The 18,004-nt window shown below is 56.6% G+C and overlaps 1 protein-coding gene across 1 annotated transcript in view; it reads left to right on the plus strand.

The window, feature by feature from the left end:
• NIBAN2 (niban apoptosis regulator 2) overlaps window positions 1-16,447 on the plus strand; it is a gene marked incomplete at both ends in the record, with an annotated part of 60,286 nt that extends 43,839 nt beyond the window's left edge. The window contains 11 exons of the mRNA XM_080709549.1: window positions 1,237-1,342; window positions 2,779-2,946; window positions 9,196-9,311; window positions 9,804-9,908; window positions 9,995-10,157; window positions 12,805-12,992; window positions 13,885-14,040; window positions 14,953-15,069; window positions 15,223-15,330; window positions 15,515-15,626; window positions 15,867-16,447. Of these exons, the coding sequence (XP_080565675.1) occupies window positions 1,237-1,342; window positions 2,779-2,946; window positions 9,196-9,311; window positions 9,804-9,908; window positions 9,995-10,157; window positions 12,805-12,992; window positions 13,885-14,040; window positions 14,953-15,069; window positions 15,223-15,330; window positions 15,515-15,626; window positions 15,867-16,447 (1,920 nt within the window). The remainder of the gene's footprint in view (window positions 1-1,236; window positions 1,343-2,778; window positions 2,947-9,195; window positions 9,312-9,803; window positions 9,909-9,994; window positions 10,158-12,804; window positions 12,993-13,884; window positions 14,041-14,952; window positions 15,070-15,222; window positions 15,331-15,514; window positions 15,627-15,866) is intronic.
• Between the last annotated feature and the right edge of the window lie 1,557 nt (window positions 16,448-18,004).

Below are 18,004 nucleotides of genomic sequence, written 5' to 3' on the forward strand. Positions count from 1 at the left end.
TATCCTAGTATTGGGAGACTGAGACAGGTTTGAGACCAGCCTCAGCAACTTAGCAAGCCTCTCTGCAAGCCGGGTATGCTGGTGCACACTTGTAATTCCCAGTACTTGGGAGGTTGAGACAGGAGAATCAGGGTTCATGCCCAGCCTCGGCTACTTAGTGAGGCCCTCTGCAATTTAGTGAGACCCTGTTTCAAAATAAAGAATAAAAAACAGGGCTGGGGGATGCTGCTCAGAGGTAGAATGCCCCTGGGTTTGACTATCCCCAGCACTACACACACACACACACACACACACACACACGCGCGCGCGCACACACGCACACACGCACACAAAGACTCTCAGCAACGTAGTGAGAATCTGGGTTTTTTTTTTTTTGTTGTTGTTTTTTTAATAACAACGGCTAGGGATATAACCTGAAGGTAGGATGCCCCTGGGTCAATTCCAGGAAGAGAGGGAAGGAAGGAGGGAGGGAAGGAAGGAAGGAATTTGTAGTTCTAACACTTCTTGGTGGTGTTGAAGGTCAAGGACCACACCACACTGCCATAAAGGTTCTGAGCGGCTCTCAGGAAGTGTATTGAATAGTGACACCTAGAGGCAGGGAGCAGCATGGCAGCCCTGCTGTATGAGCTATTACATCAGTGCCCCCTACACACACACACACACACACACACACACACACACACACACACACACACTGCAATAGGAAAGCTATGGGCTGACCTATGTGATGCTTGGAACTTAGGAATTGGGGACAGGAGTGAGTTCAAGGTAATGGTCGCGTACTCCTGGGTCCTAGAGGCGGCTGTCCCGTCCCCAGCTGTGTGCATTGTGACTGGTCCGCCTCGAGGGTTGTGAGCACTCTGTGAAATGAAGCCTGCAGGTAGAGCATGAAATAAACACCCACCTAGAGGAGCTGCTGGATAGGAGCAGAAGTGATACTACTAGTACCAGTAGTAACAAGCACCACAGCAAAGCTCTCCGAGCCCTCATTCCGTGCCAGGCAGCGTGCCAGACATTTTGTATGGCTTATCTCACTCCATCCTTACCCAGCCCCATGAAGTAGGAGCCCCAAGCCAGGTCTTCCCTGTCTCTAGTCGCCATAGAACTTTAGCCCTCTCTTTGCTTTTCCCGTCTTCTCCTCTCCACCTTGGGCGGGCTGAGTTGGGTCCTGCCTGGACTCAGTTAGAGTGGGACTTGGGCTAAGCCACACCTTTTACCCCCTTGCTCCTTCCCCAGGCCTATGAGCGGCAGGTCCCACCCCGAGCCATCATCAACAGTGCAGGCTACAAAATCCTCACCTCCGTGGACCAGTACCTAGAACTCGTTGGCAACTCCTTACCAGGTAAGGGACCACCCACCCCCAGCCAGGCTGCCCCACACAGGCCTCAGGAGTCAGCCGGGGCAGGGGGCCCTGAGTATGGAGCTCCAGGCCCCACCCTTGCAAAGAGCCCCCCAGGCACCAAGCAGAACCTGAGGCCCAAAGTGGGAACCTTGTAGGCCTGAGTGGTGGGGTATGCCCGAGGCACACCAGAGGACGGACCTGGAGAATATGGGCTCTCACCCGAACCCGCTGGGGCCTGAGCCTTATGCTCCACAGTGATGGAATGAGGTCTTGCTTTCTGCCTTCCTCACTTCCGGGGTCCTTGAGAGCCTCCTGGGAAAAGATGCTCTAAATTGCCCGGTCAGTGCCGTGTTTGCGAGGAGTTGCTGTTCCAGGCATCCCCCTTTCTTTCTGCTCGCCAATCATGTGCTCCCAGACCATCCCTGGGTACCATGGGGCAGGGGCACCCGGCCTGGGGGAGGGTTGTGTCCCCAGCTGGGACTTGGGACTGGAGCCCCATTGGGAGGTTGGGGTCTGGCCAGAGTCCCACGCTTTGGGATTCCAGGTCCCACTCTGGCTATTTTTTCTGGATTCAGGGAGGTGAATCACTTTTCCCCTCTGACCCTCGGCTTCCTCAGCATCTACAAAAGATGGATGCTAAGCTCTTGGGGTGTAGTGAAGCCCCTGAGAGGTGCCGTGTGCACCGAGGCCAGCCCAGGCCCCCGGAGTCAGGGCGCACAGGCCTGTCATTGTCATATTAACTGGCAGGTCACCGCCCAGGACGGCTTATCTCCCTGGATCTCAGGTATCCACGAGGACCAAACAGAAAGAGAAAAATTCCTTTTTATTTATTTTGTTTTCCCTCCCCACTGGGACATTCAAACTGCACTTTGGCTCTCACAGCTGAAATTTGAAGGGAAACCCAAGATGGTAATGCTTGGCCTTTGAACCCAAGGGCTGTGTTGTTTGTGCCTTAGACGTGCTTTAGAACCTTGCCTGAGCCATGACTGTGATCCCAGCAACTGGGGAGGCTGAGGCAGGAGGGTCGCAAGTTCAAGGCCAGCCCAGGCAACTTAGTGAGACCCTGCCTCAAATTTTTGAAAAATGGGACTGGAATCAAACTCAGTGATAGAACACCCTTGGGTTCAATCCCCAGTACCGGGTGCACGCATATGCGTATCTACACGCATACACGTGAACCTTACCCTAGAGAATGCTCCCCCATGTCTTCTAGTGCTAGAGAAAGGGTCTACACAGATGCTGGACTCTGGGTCCCTCTAGTTGGCTTTGGGGGACGGACAGAAGACGGCTGCCTCTCCAGTCACCAGCTGGCCACCCCCGGACAGGCCAGGCTTCTCTAGGCCTGAGCCTGCGGCCTGCCAGGGACCAGCTCTCTCCCCATCCTCTGATCCAGGGCCACCTCAGAGGGCAGCACCCAGCAAGTTCTCTCTCCACAGGCACCACGTCAAAATCGGGCACTGCCCCCATCCTCAAGTGCCCCACGCAGTTCCCACTCATCCTTTGGCATCCTTATGCACGGCACTACTACTTTTGCATGATGACGGAGGCCGAGCAGGACAAGTGGCAGGCTGTGCTGCAGGACTGTGTCCGGCACTGCAACAACGGTGAGCTGCCGGAAGCAGGCGGTGCTTGCTCGTGTGCTGAATGGCGACACCTGGTGGCCACACACGGCATGGCAGCCCTGCTCTATGAGCTGTCTTCATTTCCCTTCAGGTGTTGTTTGAAACTGTTTTATCACTCTTAATCTTCCTCCGTGAAAACACTCTGTATTGCTCAGGAAAGATTAGGGTATTGTTCATAAAAGGGTGTGATTTTTGAGCCCTGGACCTTGGATCACAAAATCACAATTCTGATTCTGCCACAGTCTAGCAGTGTGACCCTAGGAGGCTGACTTCCCTCTTGGAGTCCCTGTAAAATGGGGTAATAAGGTTTCATGTGTCTTACGGGGTTTGTGAAGTCCGCCATGATAGTTCACTCTGCTTTGGAAAGATTTTCCTTGTTCTATCATCTCCTTTACCACCAACATGCAGGGACACCTGGGAGCATCTCTTCCTCCCTACTCGGCACACTCAAGCAGAAACTTCTAGCTCAGTCATTTACTCAACAAACACTTTTGGTGTCTACTCTGAGCATACAATGAGTGGGCAAGGGGTGCTCCCTGTCCTCATGCAGCTGGCTGTCTGGAGGGGGCAGGCAGATGTTAAACAGATGAGCCCAGGGTGCTGAGTCACAGCTGTGCTGAGAGCCGCAGGAGCCCTGTGCATGTGTTGGGGGAGGCGCTGGCCCTGTGGCTGGGGAGGGCTCCATCAGGGCAAGCTCCGTTGTGGAGGTGATGGTTGGGCTGAGACCAGCTGGATGAATAGTCAAGGGGAGGGGGAGGAGGGCTGGAGACAGAGGCGAGGCGGAACTCCCAGGCCCTGAACTGGGGAGGGGGTGACCTGGAGGGGACCCTGGGGTCAAGTCTGGAAGAGCCTTGTCTGGCTCTTAAGGAATGAAATCAGACAGGCTTAGGATTGTCTCCCTGGTGGGGGTGGGGCAGTGGGGTCTTTCTTTCTTTGGGGAAGGAACAATCCTACCCTTTCCTGGACCCTGCAGTTCCTCCTGGTGATCTGGCCTCGGGGAGGCAGAGGAGACTCTTGCCTGCCCTCATCCTTGCCCCCTGCCCCCCCAGAGCTCCACCCACTGGTGAGGGACTGTGTGGGCACTTGGGTGGAACTCAGCTCACCCACCTCCCTGGAACCGCCTCTGCCCCGCCTGGAATCTGCCAGGCCAACTCCTGCCACCTGGGCTGGCCCTGCCCTGCCGCCCACAAAGGGCCTCTTGTTCCCAGGTCCCTGGGGCTGTGGCTCCGGCTGCCTGGCCCCAGGGCATCCTCCAGCCTCCCCCATCCCTGGCCCTACGATGTGGCCCTCTCCAGGTTTCCAAGGCTGTGGCCGACCTGGCCTGGCCAGGCAGGTGATCCCAGGCCCGGTGGGGAAGGGGTAGGGACAGGACCGGGCAGGCACCATTCATCCCCCGGGTGTGCAGCAGGGACGGCAATAAACACACTGGAGATGACTGGGGAGCGAGAAGGGGCTGGTTCTGCACAGCTCCTGGCCCTGAGCCTGGTGCATAGAGAGAGCTCCTCTGGGAGGCCCTGAGGAGCCCCTTGGGTCAGGGGTGCTGTGGGCAAGATGGGAGGCTGGGAGAGTCGCGGGGCTGGGGAAGGAAGGGGCGTTCTGGCTGGGCGGGCCCTGGCCCTGGGCGGGAGGTGAGCGGGCGGGTTCCAGCTGTGGGCCTCCGCTCCACCCTGAGGACTGTGAGAAAGTTCTCTGCTTGGAGGCTTGGAGGCTGGGCCTGGAATCTGTGGAGCCTGGAATGCTCACTCCTGGGGCTGCCAGGAAGTGGGGGCGGCTGGGGAAGCAGGCCGAGCTGGGTGGCCGCCAGCCGTCCTGGGCCCCCCTCACATCCTGCATTCCTGGGGCAGCGGGAGGTGGCAGGAGGCAGCGGCACTGGTTAGCCTGGCTCTGAGTCCTCCTGCTGGGCCAGGGTGCCCGGGCCAAGGCTCTGCCTGTCTCCCTCAAGTCCCTCTCGGCTCCCCCTGCTGCCCAGGGCTGAGGAATGCACTTTCTTTTTTCAGAAAATCTTCGGATCTGGCTAGTGTCAGGGACCAGGGTTCCTGGCTCTGCCATTCTCTAGCTGTGTGTTCTTTTTTTTTTTTTTTTTGGTGGTACTGGGGGTGGAACCCAGAGGCTTTCTACCTCTGGGCTACACTCCCAGATTCATTTTATATATATTTTTGGAAACAGGGTCTCACTAAGTTGCTGAGAGCCTCACTAAGTAGCTGAGGCTGGCTTCGAACCTGCGCGATCCTCCTGTCTCAGCCTCCCAAGCACGGGGTTACAAGCGTGCGCCACCACGCCCGGCTTAGCTGTGTGTTCTTGAGTTAGTAACTTTGCCTCTCTGAGCCTTGGGATGGAGAGCAGCCTCCCCATCCAGGGTTTTGAAGGTTAAATGAGCCACGGCTGATAATCTTTAGGAACTGACACAGCACAGTTCTTCATGACTGCTGTAACAAAGTACCACAGACGGGGCAGTTTACAGCGCAGAAATTTAATTTTCTCCCAATTTTGAAGGCTGGAAGTCTGGGTCAGGTCAGCAGGGCTGTTCCCTGGGTTTGTTTTTTGCAGTACTGGGGTTTGAACCCAGGACTTGGCACATGCTAGTCAAGTACTCTGTCACTGAATTATACCCCCAGCCCTTTTTATATTTTAATTAATTAATTAATGGTGCTAGGGATGGAACCCAGGGGCATTCCACCTCCAAGCTGCACCCCAGCCTAATTATTCTTTATTTTGAAACAGGTTCTCACTAAGTTGCGGAAGCCTCACTAAGTAGCTCAGGCTGGATGCGAACACAGGTCCTCCTGTCTCAGCCTCCCAAGTACTGGGATTTCAAGCGTGCACCACTATATCCGGCTCCTTTTTATATTTTATTTGAGACAGGGGTCTCATAAAATTGCCTTGCTGGTCTTAAACTTGCAACCCTCCTGCCTTAGCCTCCCCAATTGCTAGGATTATAGGCGTGAATCACACCTGTTTGTTATGTTTTTGGTGTGGGTTTTGGTACTGGCGCTTGAACTCAGGAGCATTTTACCTCCAAGCTACACTCCCAGCCCTTTTTATTTTTTATTTTGAAAGAGTCTTGCTAAATTGCGGAGGCTGGCCTTGAACCTGTGATCATCCTGTCTCAGCTTTCCAAGTACTGGGATTACAGCTTTGTACCATCACTCCTGGCTTTATGTTTTTTCTTTTCTTTTCTTTTTTTTTTTTTTTTTTTACAGTACTTGGGTTGGAACCCAGGCGGATTCCACCTCTGAGCTAAACCCCCAGCACTATTTTTTATTCTTTATTTGGAAACAGGGTCTGAGTTGCAAATGGCCTCAATAAGTAGCCGAGGCTGTCCTCAAACCGTGTTCCTCCTGTCCCAGGCTCCCAAATGCTGGGATTATAAGTGTGCGGCACCACGCCCGGTTAACAGTTTTTCTTTGTTGGTGCTGGGGATAGAACCCAAGAAGTTCTACCTCTGACCTACACTTCCAGCCCTATTTTTCATTATTTTGAAACAGGGTCTCACAGAGTTGCAGAAGGCCTCAGTAAATAGCCGAGGCTGGCTTTGAACCTGTGATCTCCTGTCTCAGCCTCCCAAGTATTGGGATTACAAGGGTGCGCCACTACACCTGACTAATCCCCTCAATTTAATTTCTCTCTTTAGGATTCCGTCCAAATACAGTTCTGTGCGGAGGCGCTAAGGGCTAGAGCTTCTATATACCTATTTGTTTGGGGAGGACACAAGTTAGCTAACAGTAGCCAGGCTGCCGGGAAGAGACCAGGAGGGAGGAACCCTCAAATTTAGCAATTTCGCCGGCTGATCGAGCAGAGTTGAGGAAGCCCCCAGCGTCTGAGGCTTAGATTTGGCTGGCCGGGGCTGGTCTGGAACCTCCCAGGGAGGGGCCCCTTGCCTGGTTCACCTGACCTGCCGCGCCCAGAATGCAAATTCTCTGAGTGGGAGAGGCTGGCTGGATTTTCTAGGCAAAGCTGGTGTCCAGGAGACCCAGCCCTCCTGAAAGCCTGGTTGGGGGCTCCTCCCAGACCCAGGGTATACCGCCTGCTGGAACACAACCCCTCCCATCCCAGCTCCGCCATGCCTGCCTGACGTGAGGTTCTTGAGATTCAGGATTGGACAGCCCTCAGGTTCCCATGCAGGAAGGGATGTTGGGTTTCAGTGTCCGCAGCGCTGAGCCTCCCCCGGCTCCGATGCCTGTGGTCAGTGGGTGTGGGGAGGAGGGTCCTCCCCAGGCCAGAGAGGGGCTTTTTCTCTGCGGGGGTGACTCAGCCTGCAGTCACAGCAGTGGGCTGTGGGATCCTGGTGCACAGATGCCGGTTCCCCTTCCCCGGGCCCTGAGGACACTGTGGTCAGAGGCTTGCAGCCAGGGGAGCCCGCCTGCCAGCACTTAACCACATTCTTCCCCAAGTTAGACTTTGAAACTTCCTGCTCCTTGACACTGAGATGGGGGGGTCCACCCCTCCCACACAGGCCCCCAAGACCACCGCCACCACCAAACATGCAAAAATAGTATTTGTATCTGGTTGTTAGCAATAATAAACACTTCCTTTTTTTCTTTTGTTTTTCTTGGGGATGCTGGGACTCAGCCTAGGGTCTCACACATGTAAGTAAAGCACGCTGCTGCTGAACACAGCCCAGCCCCTGATATTTGTATCAGGTGCTCAGATGGACACACAGAACACAGATACAGGACCTGCCAGGGCAGCAAAAGCCAACCCTTCAGTTACTGAGAGAAAATATCAGGGAGAGCCGGGCGTGGTGGCGCACACTTGTAATCCCAGCATTCAGGAGGCTGAGACAGGAGGATCGCAGTTCGCGGACAGCCTCAGCTACTTAGTGAGGCCCTTTGCAACTCAGTGAGACCCTGTTTCAAAATAAAGAATAAAAAATAGGGCAGGGGGTGTAGCTCGGAGGTAGAATGCCCCTGGGTTCCGTCCCTAGACCTGCAAAAGAGATGGGTGTGGTGGTGCATACTTGTAATCCCCGCGCTTGGGAGGTGGAGACAGGAGGATTGCGCAGGTTCGAAGCCAGCCGCGCTGGTTTAAGAGACCCTGTTTCCAAATAAAAAAGTATACAAACAGGTCTGGGAGTGTAGCCTGGAGGTAGAAGGGTTTTCAGGAACCCCAGTACCACCAAAAAGAAAGAAAGAAAGAAAATATCAGGGAGGGCCAGGCGTGGTGGCGCACACTTGTAATCCCTGTACTTGGGAGGCTGAGACAGGAGGATCACAGGCTTGAAGACGGCCTCAGGAAGTAGTGAGGCTCTCATCGACCTAGTGAGACCTTGTTTCCAAATAAGAAGGAAAATCAGGCTGGGGGTGTAACGCTAAGGTAGAATGACTCTGGGTTCAATCCCCCGGTATTACACATACACACACATACAAACAAAGAAAGAAAGAAGAAAAACACCACGAGGCCCTGGGTTCAATCCCCAGTGTCTGTCTGTCTGTCTGTCTGTCTGTCTGTCTCTCTCTCTCTCTCTCTCTCACACACACACACACACACATCCATTATGCTCCTAGTAAAAGATTAAAACTTCACAGAAGCAGCCAGGGTACATAGCTTCGTGGCGGAATACTCACTGAACACGCATCAGGCCCGGGCTTCATCCCCAGTGCCACCAAAATAAAATGTTTAAGTGTCGTGTAGGACCCCCCAGTGCCTGCGTGAGACCAGGCCAGGTTCAATGTTCAGAAGAGGAAACTGAGGCCCTTCTGGATTCAGTGTCTAGAACAAGGCTTAGCAAAGTGTACCCTGCCAGGCCACATTCAGCAGGTGCCTGTTTGCGTCTGAATCGCGTGTGGGACAGAGCCGCGCAGAGTCACCTGAGGATCATCTGTGGCCACGACCGTGCCGGGTGACAGTCACGGGCTCTCAGACCTGCGCAGCTGAACGTGTTTACTACCTGGCCACTGCAGGGAAAGTGTGCAGGGCCCTGCTGGAGCAGTAAGGGAGGAGCCAGGGCCGGGGCAGGGGACTCTGGGGTCCCGAGAGCCGTTCTGCGTGGCCTGTCACGGGAGGGGTGCTCCCAGCCCGGCTCTGCCCAATTCTCAGCCAGTGCCCAGCCTCTAAGCCAGCCTGTCTTTTCCTGTCAAGTGGATCCTTGGGGCCCTTGGGGGCCTGAAGGATTTAGGCAACAAGGAGGAGGCCTGGGGAAAGGGTCCCACTCCTGACGTGGGAGCTGTATGAGGGTGGTGGCGGCAGAGGCACTGGGCCATCCGCTGACCTCCCGGCCCCTCCCTCTGGCAGGGATCCCCGAGGACTCCAAGGTGGAGGGCCCTGCGTTCACCGACGCCATCCGCATGTATCGCCAGTCCAAGGAGCTGTACGGCACCTGGGAGATGCTGTGTGGGAACGAGGTGCAGGTGAGACCGGACGGCTGGTTGGGGGGCCTCGGAAGTTTCCCTGGGGCTGAGGGTGGGGCTGGGAGCAGCCGGGACCCTAGGCGCTGCAGCTGCGGCTGTGGAAGGCGACAAGGACCTCAGACTTGGGTGGGCGGGACCGATGCCAGCAAGCGGAGCTGCTTGCTCTTGCCTTTACCCATTGACTGAGCGCCGCCCAGGCTCAGTGCCGGGGTGCAACCAACTCACACCGGTGCACGTGTAGGCAAAGCGGGAGGGAGCGCAAGATTCCAGGCACCAGGCCACATGTGCAAGGGCCCTGGGGTGGGACTCCCGAGTCTGAAAACCTTGCAGCCCCCTCCCCCCCCCATGCAGATAAGTCTGCCGCCCACGGGATGGGGGCTCTTGGGACCGGGGCAGCGGAGGCAGAGTGCGCCTGCGGGAGTGTGTAGGGAAACGACCATGCCAGCTGGGCGCACTCCAACTCCGGCCCTGGCTCCTGCTGCTTGGTCGTAGATCCTGAGCAACCTGGTGATGGAGGAGCTGGGCCCTGAGCTGAAGGCAGAGCTCGCCCCGCGGCTGAAGGGAAAGCCCCAGGAGCGGCAGCGCCAGTGGATCCAGGTGGGGGCCTGGGGCCAGGAGAGGGGAAGCACAGAGGGCTGGCCAGGTGCCCGGTCCCTGGCGCTTACGCCGCCCTGCTCCTGCAGATCTCGGACGCCGTGTACCGCATGGTGTACGAACAGGCCAAGGTGCGCTTCGAGGAGGTGCTGTCCAAGCTGCAGCTGGCCCGGCCAGCCATGGAGGCCATCATCCGCACCGACATGGACCAGATCATCACCTCCAAGGAGCACCTGGCCAGCAAGATCCGAGGTAGGTGGGCCAGCGCCACACTCGGCAGCGCTGAGCCCGAAGGCGCTGGACAGCAGGCCGCTGGAGCCAGGAAGGACTTCCGTGAGGCTTTCAGCAACTTAGACCCTGTTTCCAAATAAAATATAAAATGGGTCTGGGAGTATAGCCCAGAGGTAGAAAGCCTCTGGGTTCCACCCCCAGTACCACCAAAAAAAAAAAAAAAAAAAAAAAAAAATCAGAATGGAAGCCAGGTGTGGTGGCGCACGCTTGTAATACCAGCATTTGGGAGGCTGAGACAGGAGGATCGCGGTTCACGGACAGCCTCGGCGACTTAGTGAGGCCCTCTGTAACTCTGTGAGACCCTATTTCAAAATAAGGAATAAAAAAATAGGGCTGGGGTGTAGCATGGAGGTAGAATGCCCCTGGATTCCCTCACCAGTACCGCCAAAAAAAAAAAAAAAAAATGAGAGTGGAAAGCCAGGCGTGGAGGTGCACGCTTGTAATCCTAGCACTTGGAGGCTGAGACGGGAGGATTGCAGTTTGTGGCCAGTCTCAGCTACTTAAACCCTCTGCAACTTAAGGAGACTCTGTTTCAAAGTAAAGAATGAAAAACAGGACAGCCAGTTGTGGGGGCGCACGCTTGTAATCTCAGCATTTAGGAGGCTGAGACGGGAGGATCGTGGTTCGAGGACAGCCTCAGCTACTACTTAGTGAGGCTCTTTGCAACTCAGTGAGATCCTATTTCAAAATAAAGAATAAAAAATAGGGCTAGGGGTGTATCTCGGATGTAGAATTCCCCTGGGTTCCACCCCCAGTACTGCAAGAAAAAAAAAAAAAAAAAGAAAAGAAGAAAAATAAGGCTGGGGTTTAGCTCGGAGGTAGAATGCCCCAGGGTTCCATCCCCAGGCATAGTGGCACAAGCTTATAATCCCACTACTTTGGGAGGTTGAGACAAGAGGATTGTAGGTTCAAGGACAATCTCGGCAAGTAGTGAGACTCTTAACCTAGTGAGACCCTGTTTTGAAATAAAAAATACCATAAGGCTGGGGGTATATCTCAGAGGTAGAATGCCCCTAGGTTCAATCCTCAGTACCGCAAATAATAATAATAACAGTAATGATAATAATCTTCTGAGCTATGGTCCCTCCAATCCCTGTGAGTTGTTCTGTGGCAGTTGTGTCTAGACACCCAGATCTTGAAGGTTTTAAGTTTGGTGAGAAGGTGCTGCCAGCCTGTCTGTCCTTGGTCAATCCCAGATTTCACCACGTGGCGTGTTAGTGGACTTCACTCTAACTCAGTGATGACCCAGCAAGCCTGCCTTTCCCAGGCAGGTGGGGGCTCCTGCCTGCTTGTCCCCACGACGTCCCGGTCCTCAGTTTCCCTCAGATCACGCTCCGCTGGTTGCATTAATCGGGAGCTGGATGAGACTCCGAGAGTTGACATTTATTTTGTGAAACAAACAACTTTAGCTGGGCGTGGGTCTGGGTGGATGCCAAGACACCCCTGGGTAAAAATGTTCTGGTCAGAATGTTCTCGAGAACCCATAGGGAAGACAGCTTCTCACATAATACGCGGAGCCAAGCCGCAGTCTCCCACAGAGGGGTCCGCGCTAGTAGTTTTCTTTTGTGGACCAGGAAATTACACCCTGGGGTGTTCTACCACTGAGGCATGCCCCCCTTTTAAATTTAATCAATTGAATAACTTATGGTGTTGGTTTTTGTTTTGTTTTTTGTTTTTTACAGTACTGGGGGTAGAACCCAGGGGCACTGTATCTCCAAGCTACGCCACCAGCCCAGTTTTTATTATTTATTTTGAAGCAGGGTCTCACTGTGTTGCAAAGGGATTAGCTGCGAACCGTGATCCTCCTGCCTCGGCCTCCCGAATGCTGGGAGTACAAGCGTGCACCACCACGCTCAGCTAACCCCAGTCCTTTTTTATTCTGAAACAGGGTCTCACTAGGTTGATGAAAGTCTTACTACTTGCTGAGGCTGTCCTTGAACCTGCGATCTTCCTTTCTCAGCCTCCCAAGTACTGGGATTGCAGGCATACACCATCATGCCCAGCTAATTCCCAGCCCTATTGATTGATTGATTGATTGATTGATTGGTGGTACTGGGGATGGAACCCAGTACCTCCGGGCTACACTCCCAGACCTATTTTATATTTTATTTGAAAACGAGGTCTCTTAAGCCAGTGAGGCAGCCTTTGAACCCACGTGATTCTCCTGTCTCCACCTTCCAAGCGCGGGGGATTACAAGCGTGCGCCACCATGCCCGGCTTTTATTTTTTATTTTGAAACAGGGTCTTCCTAAATTGCTGAGGCTGGACTTGAACTTGCAGTCTTCCTGCCTCAGCCTCCCAAGTTGCTGGGATCACAAACATGTGCCACCACACCCAGCTAGACTAGTGGTTTTCTTAATTTCTTGCCATCACAGAGTCAGAAATAGGACAGGGCCCTGTCTCAGAGTTCCCTGTCATTTTTTACTGCGTGGGTTTACTATCTTCATTAGCTCTTTCTGGAATCATTGAGCTAGCTAATATTGCTGCCGTTTGTGGCTTTTCTAAAAAACAATCATACAGTAGCAGGCCTCTGGCATCCGGTTCTGGGATGGCCGGAAGGTCCTCCCGCGGTGGCGCCGCCTCTGCTGACCGGCTCCCTCTGGCGCAGGCTTCATCCTCCCCAAGGCAGAGGTGTGCGTCCGGAACCACGTCCAGCCCTACATCCCGTCCATCCTGGAGGCCCTGATGGTGCCCACAAGCCAGGGCTTCACCGAGGTGCGGGACGTCTTCTTCAAGGAGGTCACCGACATGAACCTGAACGTTATCAACGAGGGCGGCATCGACAAGCTGGGCGAGGTGAGGCCTGGGGACTGGTAACAGAGCTTCCCTCTCTTAGGTAGCACTGGAGACGGGGGCCAGGGGCCCTGGGCAAAGGTGTCTCAGTCCTGGGCCAGTTAGAGGAGAAAGGGAGCCTTGTCTCTGTGCCAGCAGCCCTTCTAACACAAAGAGCCTTGCTAATGTGTAAAAGAATTTAGCTGGGCGTGGTGGCACACAGTTATAATCCCAGTACTTGGGAGGCAGAGACAGGAGGATCGCAGGTTCAAGGCCAGCCTCAGCTACTTAGTGAGACCTTGTTTCAGAAAATAAAAAGAGCTGGGCATGTGTAGCTCAGTGGTAGAGTGGCCCTGGGTTCAATCCCCGGAATCACAGTAAGTAAATAAAAGAAAAAAATTTAACAGAGAGAGGAGGGAAGGAAGACAAGTCAGGCTTCAGGTGTGAGCAATATAATTGGTGGGGTAGAATCAGCTATCACGTAGGCTACAAATGCGGACAGCCCGTCGCCCTCTGCCCTGCGGCCTGGGTCTGAGGGCGAACCTCCCTTCGCAGTGACCCTGTCGAGGTAGCTGGCGGCCTCGTCAGGTACACATAGAATCCCTCCTGTATCTTAGCCTCCTCTACATTCCAAATTTGGGAGTCCACAGACAATAATAACCAGAATTTGAGAACCAGAAAGGCCCTTAGAGATCATGAAAAGCCGTTTTCCCAATCTAGGGGCTGAAGGTACTGAGGCCCAGAGAGGGTAGCGACCTGCCCCAGGTCTCCCGGCATCCCGGCAGGGGTGAGACCCGAGCCGGCGGGCCTCCTGCGCTGCGGGCGGGCCGCACCCCTGGACCCGCAGGCCCGCCCGCTTCCTGCCCTGGGCCCCCGAGGCGTCCTCAGCGGGCCGCTCGTCCGCGTGTCCCCGCAGTACATGGAGAAGCTGTCGCAGCTGGCGTACCACCCCCTGAAGATGCAGAGCTGCTACGAGAAGATGGAGCCGCTGCGGCTGGACGGGCTGCAGCAGCGTTTCGATGTGTCCAGCACGTCCGTGTTCAAGCAGCGCGCCCAGATCCACATGCGCGAGGTGGGCCGCCGCCCCCGTCCCCCGCCGCCCCCGTGGCCCATCGCCCACCCGGGGAGCGTCTCCTGCCCCCCGCCCCGCTGCGCCTCAGTTGAGCTTTCCTGTCTACTCGGGGCACCTCTGCTCACCTGGCTGATTTTTGTGTGTGCATGTGTGTGTGTGTGCGTGCGCGTGTGTGATACTGGAGATTGAACCCAGGGCCATTCTGTCTCTGAGCTACACCCCCAGCCCTATTTTCTATATTCTATTTTTATTTATTTTTTTGTGGTACTAGGGGTGGAACCCAGGGGGCTTTTCTACCTCCGGGCTATACTCCCAGACTGTTTTTTTTGTTTTGTTTTGTTTGTGGTACTGGGGGTGGAACCCAGAGGCTTTCTACCTCCGGGCTATACTCCCAGACCTTTTTCATATTTTATTTGGAAACAGGGTCTCACTAAGTTGCAGAGGGCCTCACTAAGTAGCTGAGGCTGGCTTCAAACCTGTGCGATCCTCCTGTCTCAGCCTCCCAAGCGCTGGGATTATAAGTGTGCACCGCCACGCCCGGCTCTATTCTCTATTTTGAAGCAAGACCTCTCTAGGTTGCCGAGAGTCTCATTACTTGCTGAGGCTATCCTCAAACCTGCGATCCTTCTGTCTCAGCCTCCCACGTGCTGGGGTTACAAGTGCGCACCACCATGCCTGGCTTCGCCTGGCTGATTCTGATTCCCCTGTCCGGTCTCAGCTTAGAGGCCCCTTCCTCTGGGAAGCTGTCCTTGTTCTCCAAGCCGCTTTCTGCTGTCAAGGCGGGACTGGCCCGGTGCCAGGCTCTGTGCCCAGAGCACAGTAGAGCCTTGGGCACGCATGAGCCAGTGGACTGGTGGGGGGCTGGCTGAGGGCACCCTGGGGGCTTCATGTGCCTCGTGACACGCCCTGCAGCAAATGGACAATGCCGTGTACACGTTCGAGACCCTCCTGCACCAGGAACTGGGGAAGGGGCCCACCAAGGAGGAGCTGTGCAAGTCCATCCAGCGGATCCTGGAGCGGGTGCTGAAGGTGAGTGCCCCCCCCGGGCCTGCCCAGCGATGGCTGCCTGGGCCGGGGCCGCCCTGCCGCCTTGGCGTGCAGATGAGAACTGTGCACTCAGTCCAGCCTCCGGGCCGATGGGGTCCTGCCCCCGAGCCCCGCCCTCATTCCCCTTCCCCACAGAAGTACGACTACGACAGCAGCTCTGTGCGCAAGAGGTTCTTCCGGGAGGCGCTGCTACAGATCACTATCCCCTTCCTGCTCAAAAAGCTGGCCCCCACCTGCAAGTCGGTGAGCCTCTGCCTCCCCAGCCTCCGCCTCCCCAGCCTCCGCTTCCCCAGCCTCCGCCTCCCCAGCCTCCGCCTCCCCAGCCTCCGCTTCCCCAGCCTCCGCCTCCCCAGCCTCCGCCTCCTCAGCCTCTTTCCCTGCCAAGGCCAGCAGCCCTGACTCGCCATCTCTGCCCTCCCTCCGGCAGGAGCTGCCCCGTTTCCAGGAGCTGATCTTCGAGGACTTCTCCAGGTTCCTCCTGGTGGGGAACACCTACGAGGAGGTGGTGCTACAGACCGTCATGAAGGACATCCTGCAGGGTGAGCGAGGCGGCAGCCCTGGAGACGGCAGCCCTGGGGGCGGCAGGCTGGTGGTCCAGGAGGGAAGCGCTTTCTCTCTGCGCCCCACGGCTTGCTGGACAGCCAGGCGAGGGCTGTGGCGGTTACCAGCCTGGGCTAGAGAGGGTCACGGCCCGCTACGCCAGCAGAGAGGCCTGGGTGAGCCGGGCCCTCGTGGGCGTGGTCCCCGGCTGGGCGTCCTGACCCTCCCGTGTCCCGCAGCTGTGAAGGAGGCTGCGGTGCAGCGGAAACACAACCTGTACCGCGACAGCATGGTCATGCACAACAGCGACCCCAACCTGCACCTGCTGGCCGAGGGCTCGCCCATCGACTGGGGAGAAGAGTACCGCGACAGCGGCGATGGCGGGGGCCGGGGCAGCCCCGCCACCCCCGAAGCAGCCACCCTGTCGGAGAAGCGCCGGCGTGCCAAGCAGGTGGTATCCGTGGTCCAGGACGAGGAGGCGGGGCTGCCCTTCCAGGCTGCCTCTGAGCCGCCATCACCTGCGTCCCCGGACAGTGTCTCTGAGCTCCGCGGGTTGCTGGCCCAGGATCTGCGGGCTGAGAGTCCCCCGCCGGCCAGCCCCCTGCTCAATGGGGCCCCTGCCCAGGAGAGCCCCCAGCCCGTGGCGGCCCCGCAGACCACCTCTCCACCTGCCTCGCCCCTGCAGCATCTCTCGCCTGGCAAGGCTGTGGACCTTGAGCTCCCCAAGCCCAGTGACCAGGAGACTGGGGAGCAGGTGTCCAGCCCCGGGGGCCTCCACACCACCACGGAGGACAGCACCGGGGTGCAGACGGAGTTCTAGGCTGGCCGGCCCGGGCTTCTCTTGGACACAGCCCCGGGCCGCTCCCTCTGAGTGTTGGCAGGCTTGGCTCTGGGGAGGGCATGCCAATCTGTGCCTTGTGGGTGGAGGCGGGACAGGGCGGTGGCACCTCCTGGGTTGGGCCCATCTAAGTCACTTTACTGAGTCAGCTCCGTTTTCTCTTCTGGGGGGGCTGACCTCAGATGCAGTGGTGGGTTTCGAGGTTTTCTTCTGTGTAGGGGTGGGGTGGGCACAGCTGAAGGGGGTTGGGGAGCCCCTCTACCCACACTCCGGCTGTTACCCTTTCCCTCACAGGTGGGTGGGTCTTGCTGTCCTCCTGGGGAGCAGCGAAACCCCCACATCCCCGTGGAACTTAGCGCCTGGGCAGTGAAGGGAGATGGCTCTCTCCTCCCGTCCTGTCCTCCCTGCTGGGCCCCAGATGCTGGCTTCTGCGTAGACATGGCCGAGGGAGACATAAAAGGGGGTCTTCAGGCTGGAGCCAGGCTGGGGGATGCTGAAGGGAGGATGGGTTTTGGGGGAAGGCCTTGGGGATGAAATGAGAAAAGTCTGGAATGTGTTAGTCTGTGAGGGGAGCCCTGAGGGAAGGCGGAGCTGACCTCTGGAGAGAGGCTGGGGTGTCTGCGAGGCCGGGATGGCAGTGAGGGTTGCTGGAATTTGGAGTGGGGTTCTGTACACACGCTCTGGCTCTTCGGGCCCCAGCCTGGCTTCTTCCGCGTGCCTGGTCCCTCTCCCCTGTCCCTGGTGTGCCCACATACATCCTTGGCATGTTCAGGGGAGGCAGGGTTCAGGGGGCCTCAATCCTGAGGACGCCCTGCCCACCAGAAAGCTGGCTGGGGTGCCCAGAGGGAGGAGGAGTCGTGGGCCCCCAAGACACTATGGCGGGTTTGGAGGCAGGCTGTGCTGGGCCTCTGCTGCCTCTGAGGCCCGAGTCGGCTCACCTAGAAATGCCAGGACCCTTCAGAAGTCTTGTGAGTCCCTTTGGGCTTGTCCCCCTCTTAGCTTATTTCTGGGTGTGAGGGTCAGGCCAAGGCAGCCCCGCTCGACAGCCGCCACCCAGGGCCTCCCGAATACCCTCCCCTGCTGCGGGGCCCAGGGCTGGGCAGGGACTGGATCTTCAAGGCCCCTGGACCGGTCCTCCCCAGCCCTTTAGCCTCCAGCTCCCGATCTGCCCCCCCCAGGGCGGGGGCTTTAGGCCCACAGGATGGCGCTGGTGCCCAGGGGCCCTGGTGCCCAGCCTCGTCCCAGTCACGTTACTAACCTCGTACGATCCTCTCCTCTGGTGCCTTGGGTTTCAGTCATCTTTTCAGAATATGGTGTTGAAGATGCTATGCAAACTGTTTTAAGCTTCTGCTAATCAATAAATACTTTATTTAAAGCAGGTTCCCTTGTGTGGTGCTATGGGTGGGCTGTGGGAGACCCAGGCCCAGGGCCGTGTCTGGGAAGCCTCCACACGCCCCAGGTTTCTGGGCTCTTTATTTTTTTTTATTTTATTTTTTTAACGGTACCGGGGATTGAACTCAGGGGCATTCTACCTCCGAG

Source organism: Muscardinus avellanarius (assembly GCF_963383645.1).
Source record: "Muscardinus avellanarius genome assembly, chromosome: 13".
NCBI classification, from domain to species: domain Eukaryota; kingdom Metazoa; phylum Chordata; class Mammalia; order Rodentia; family Gliridae; genus Muscardinus; species Muscardinus avellanarius.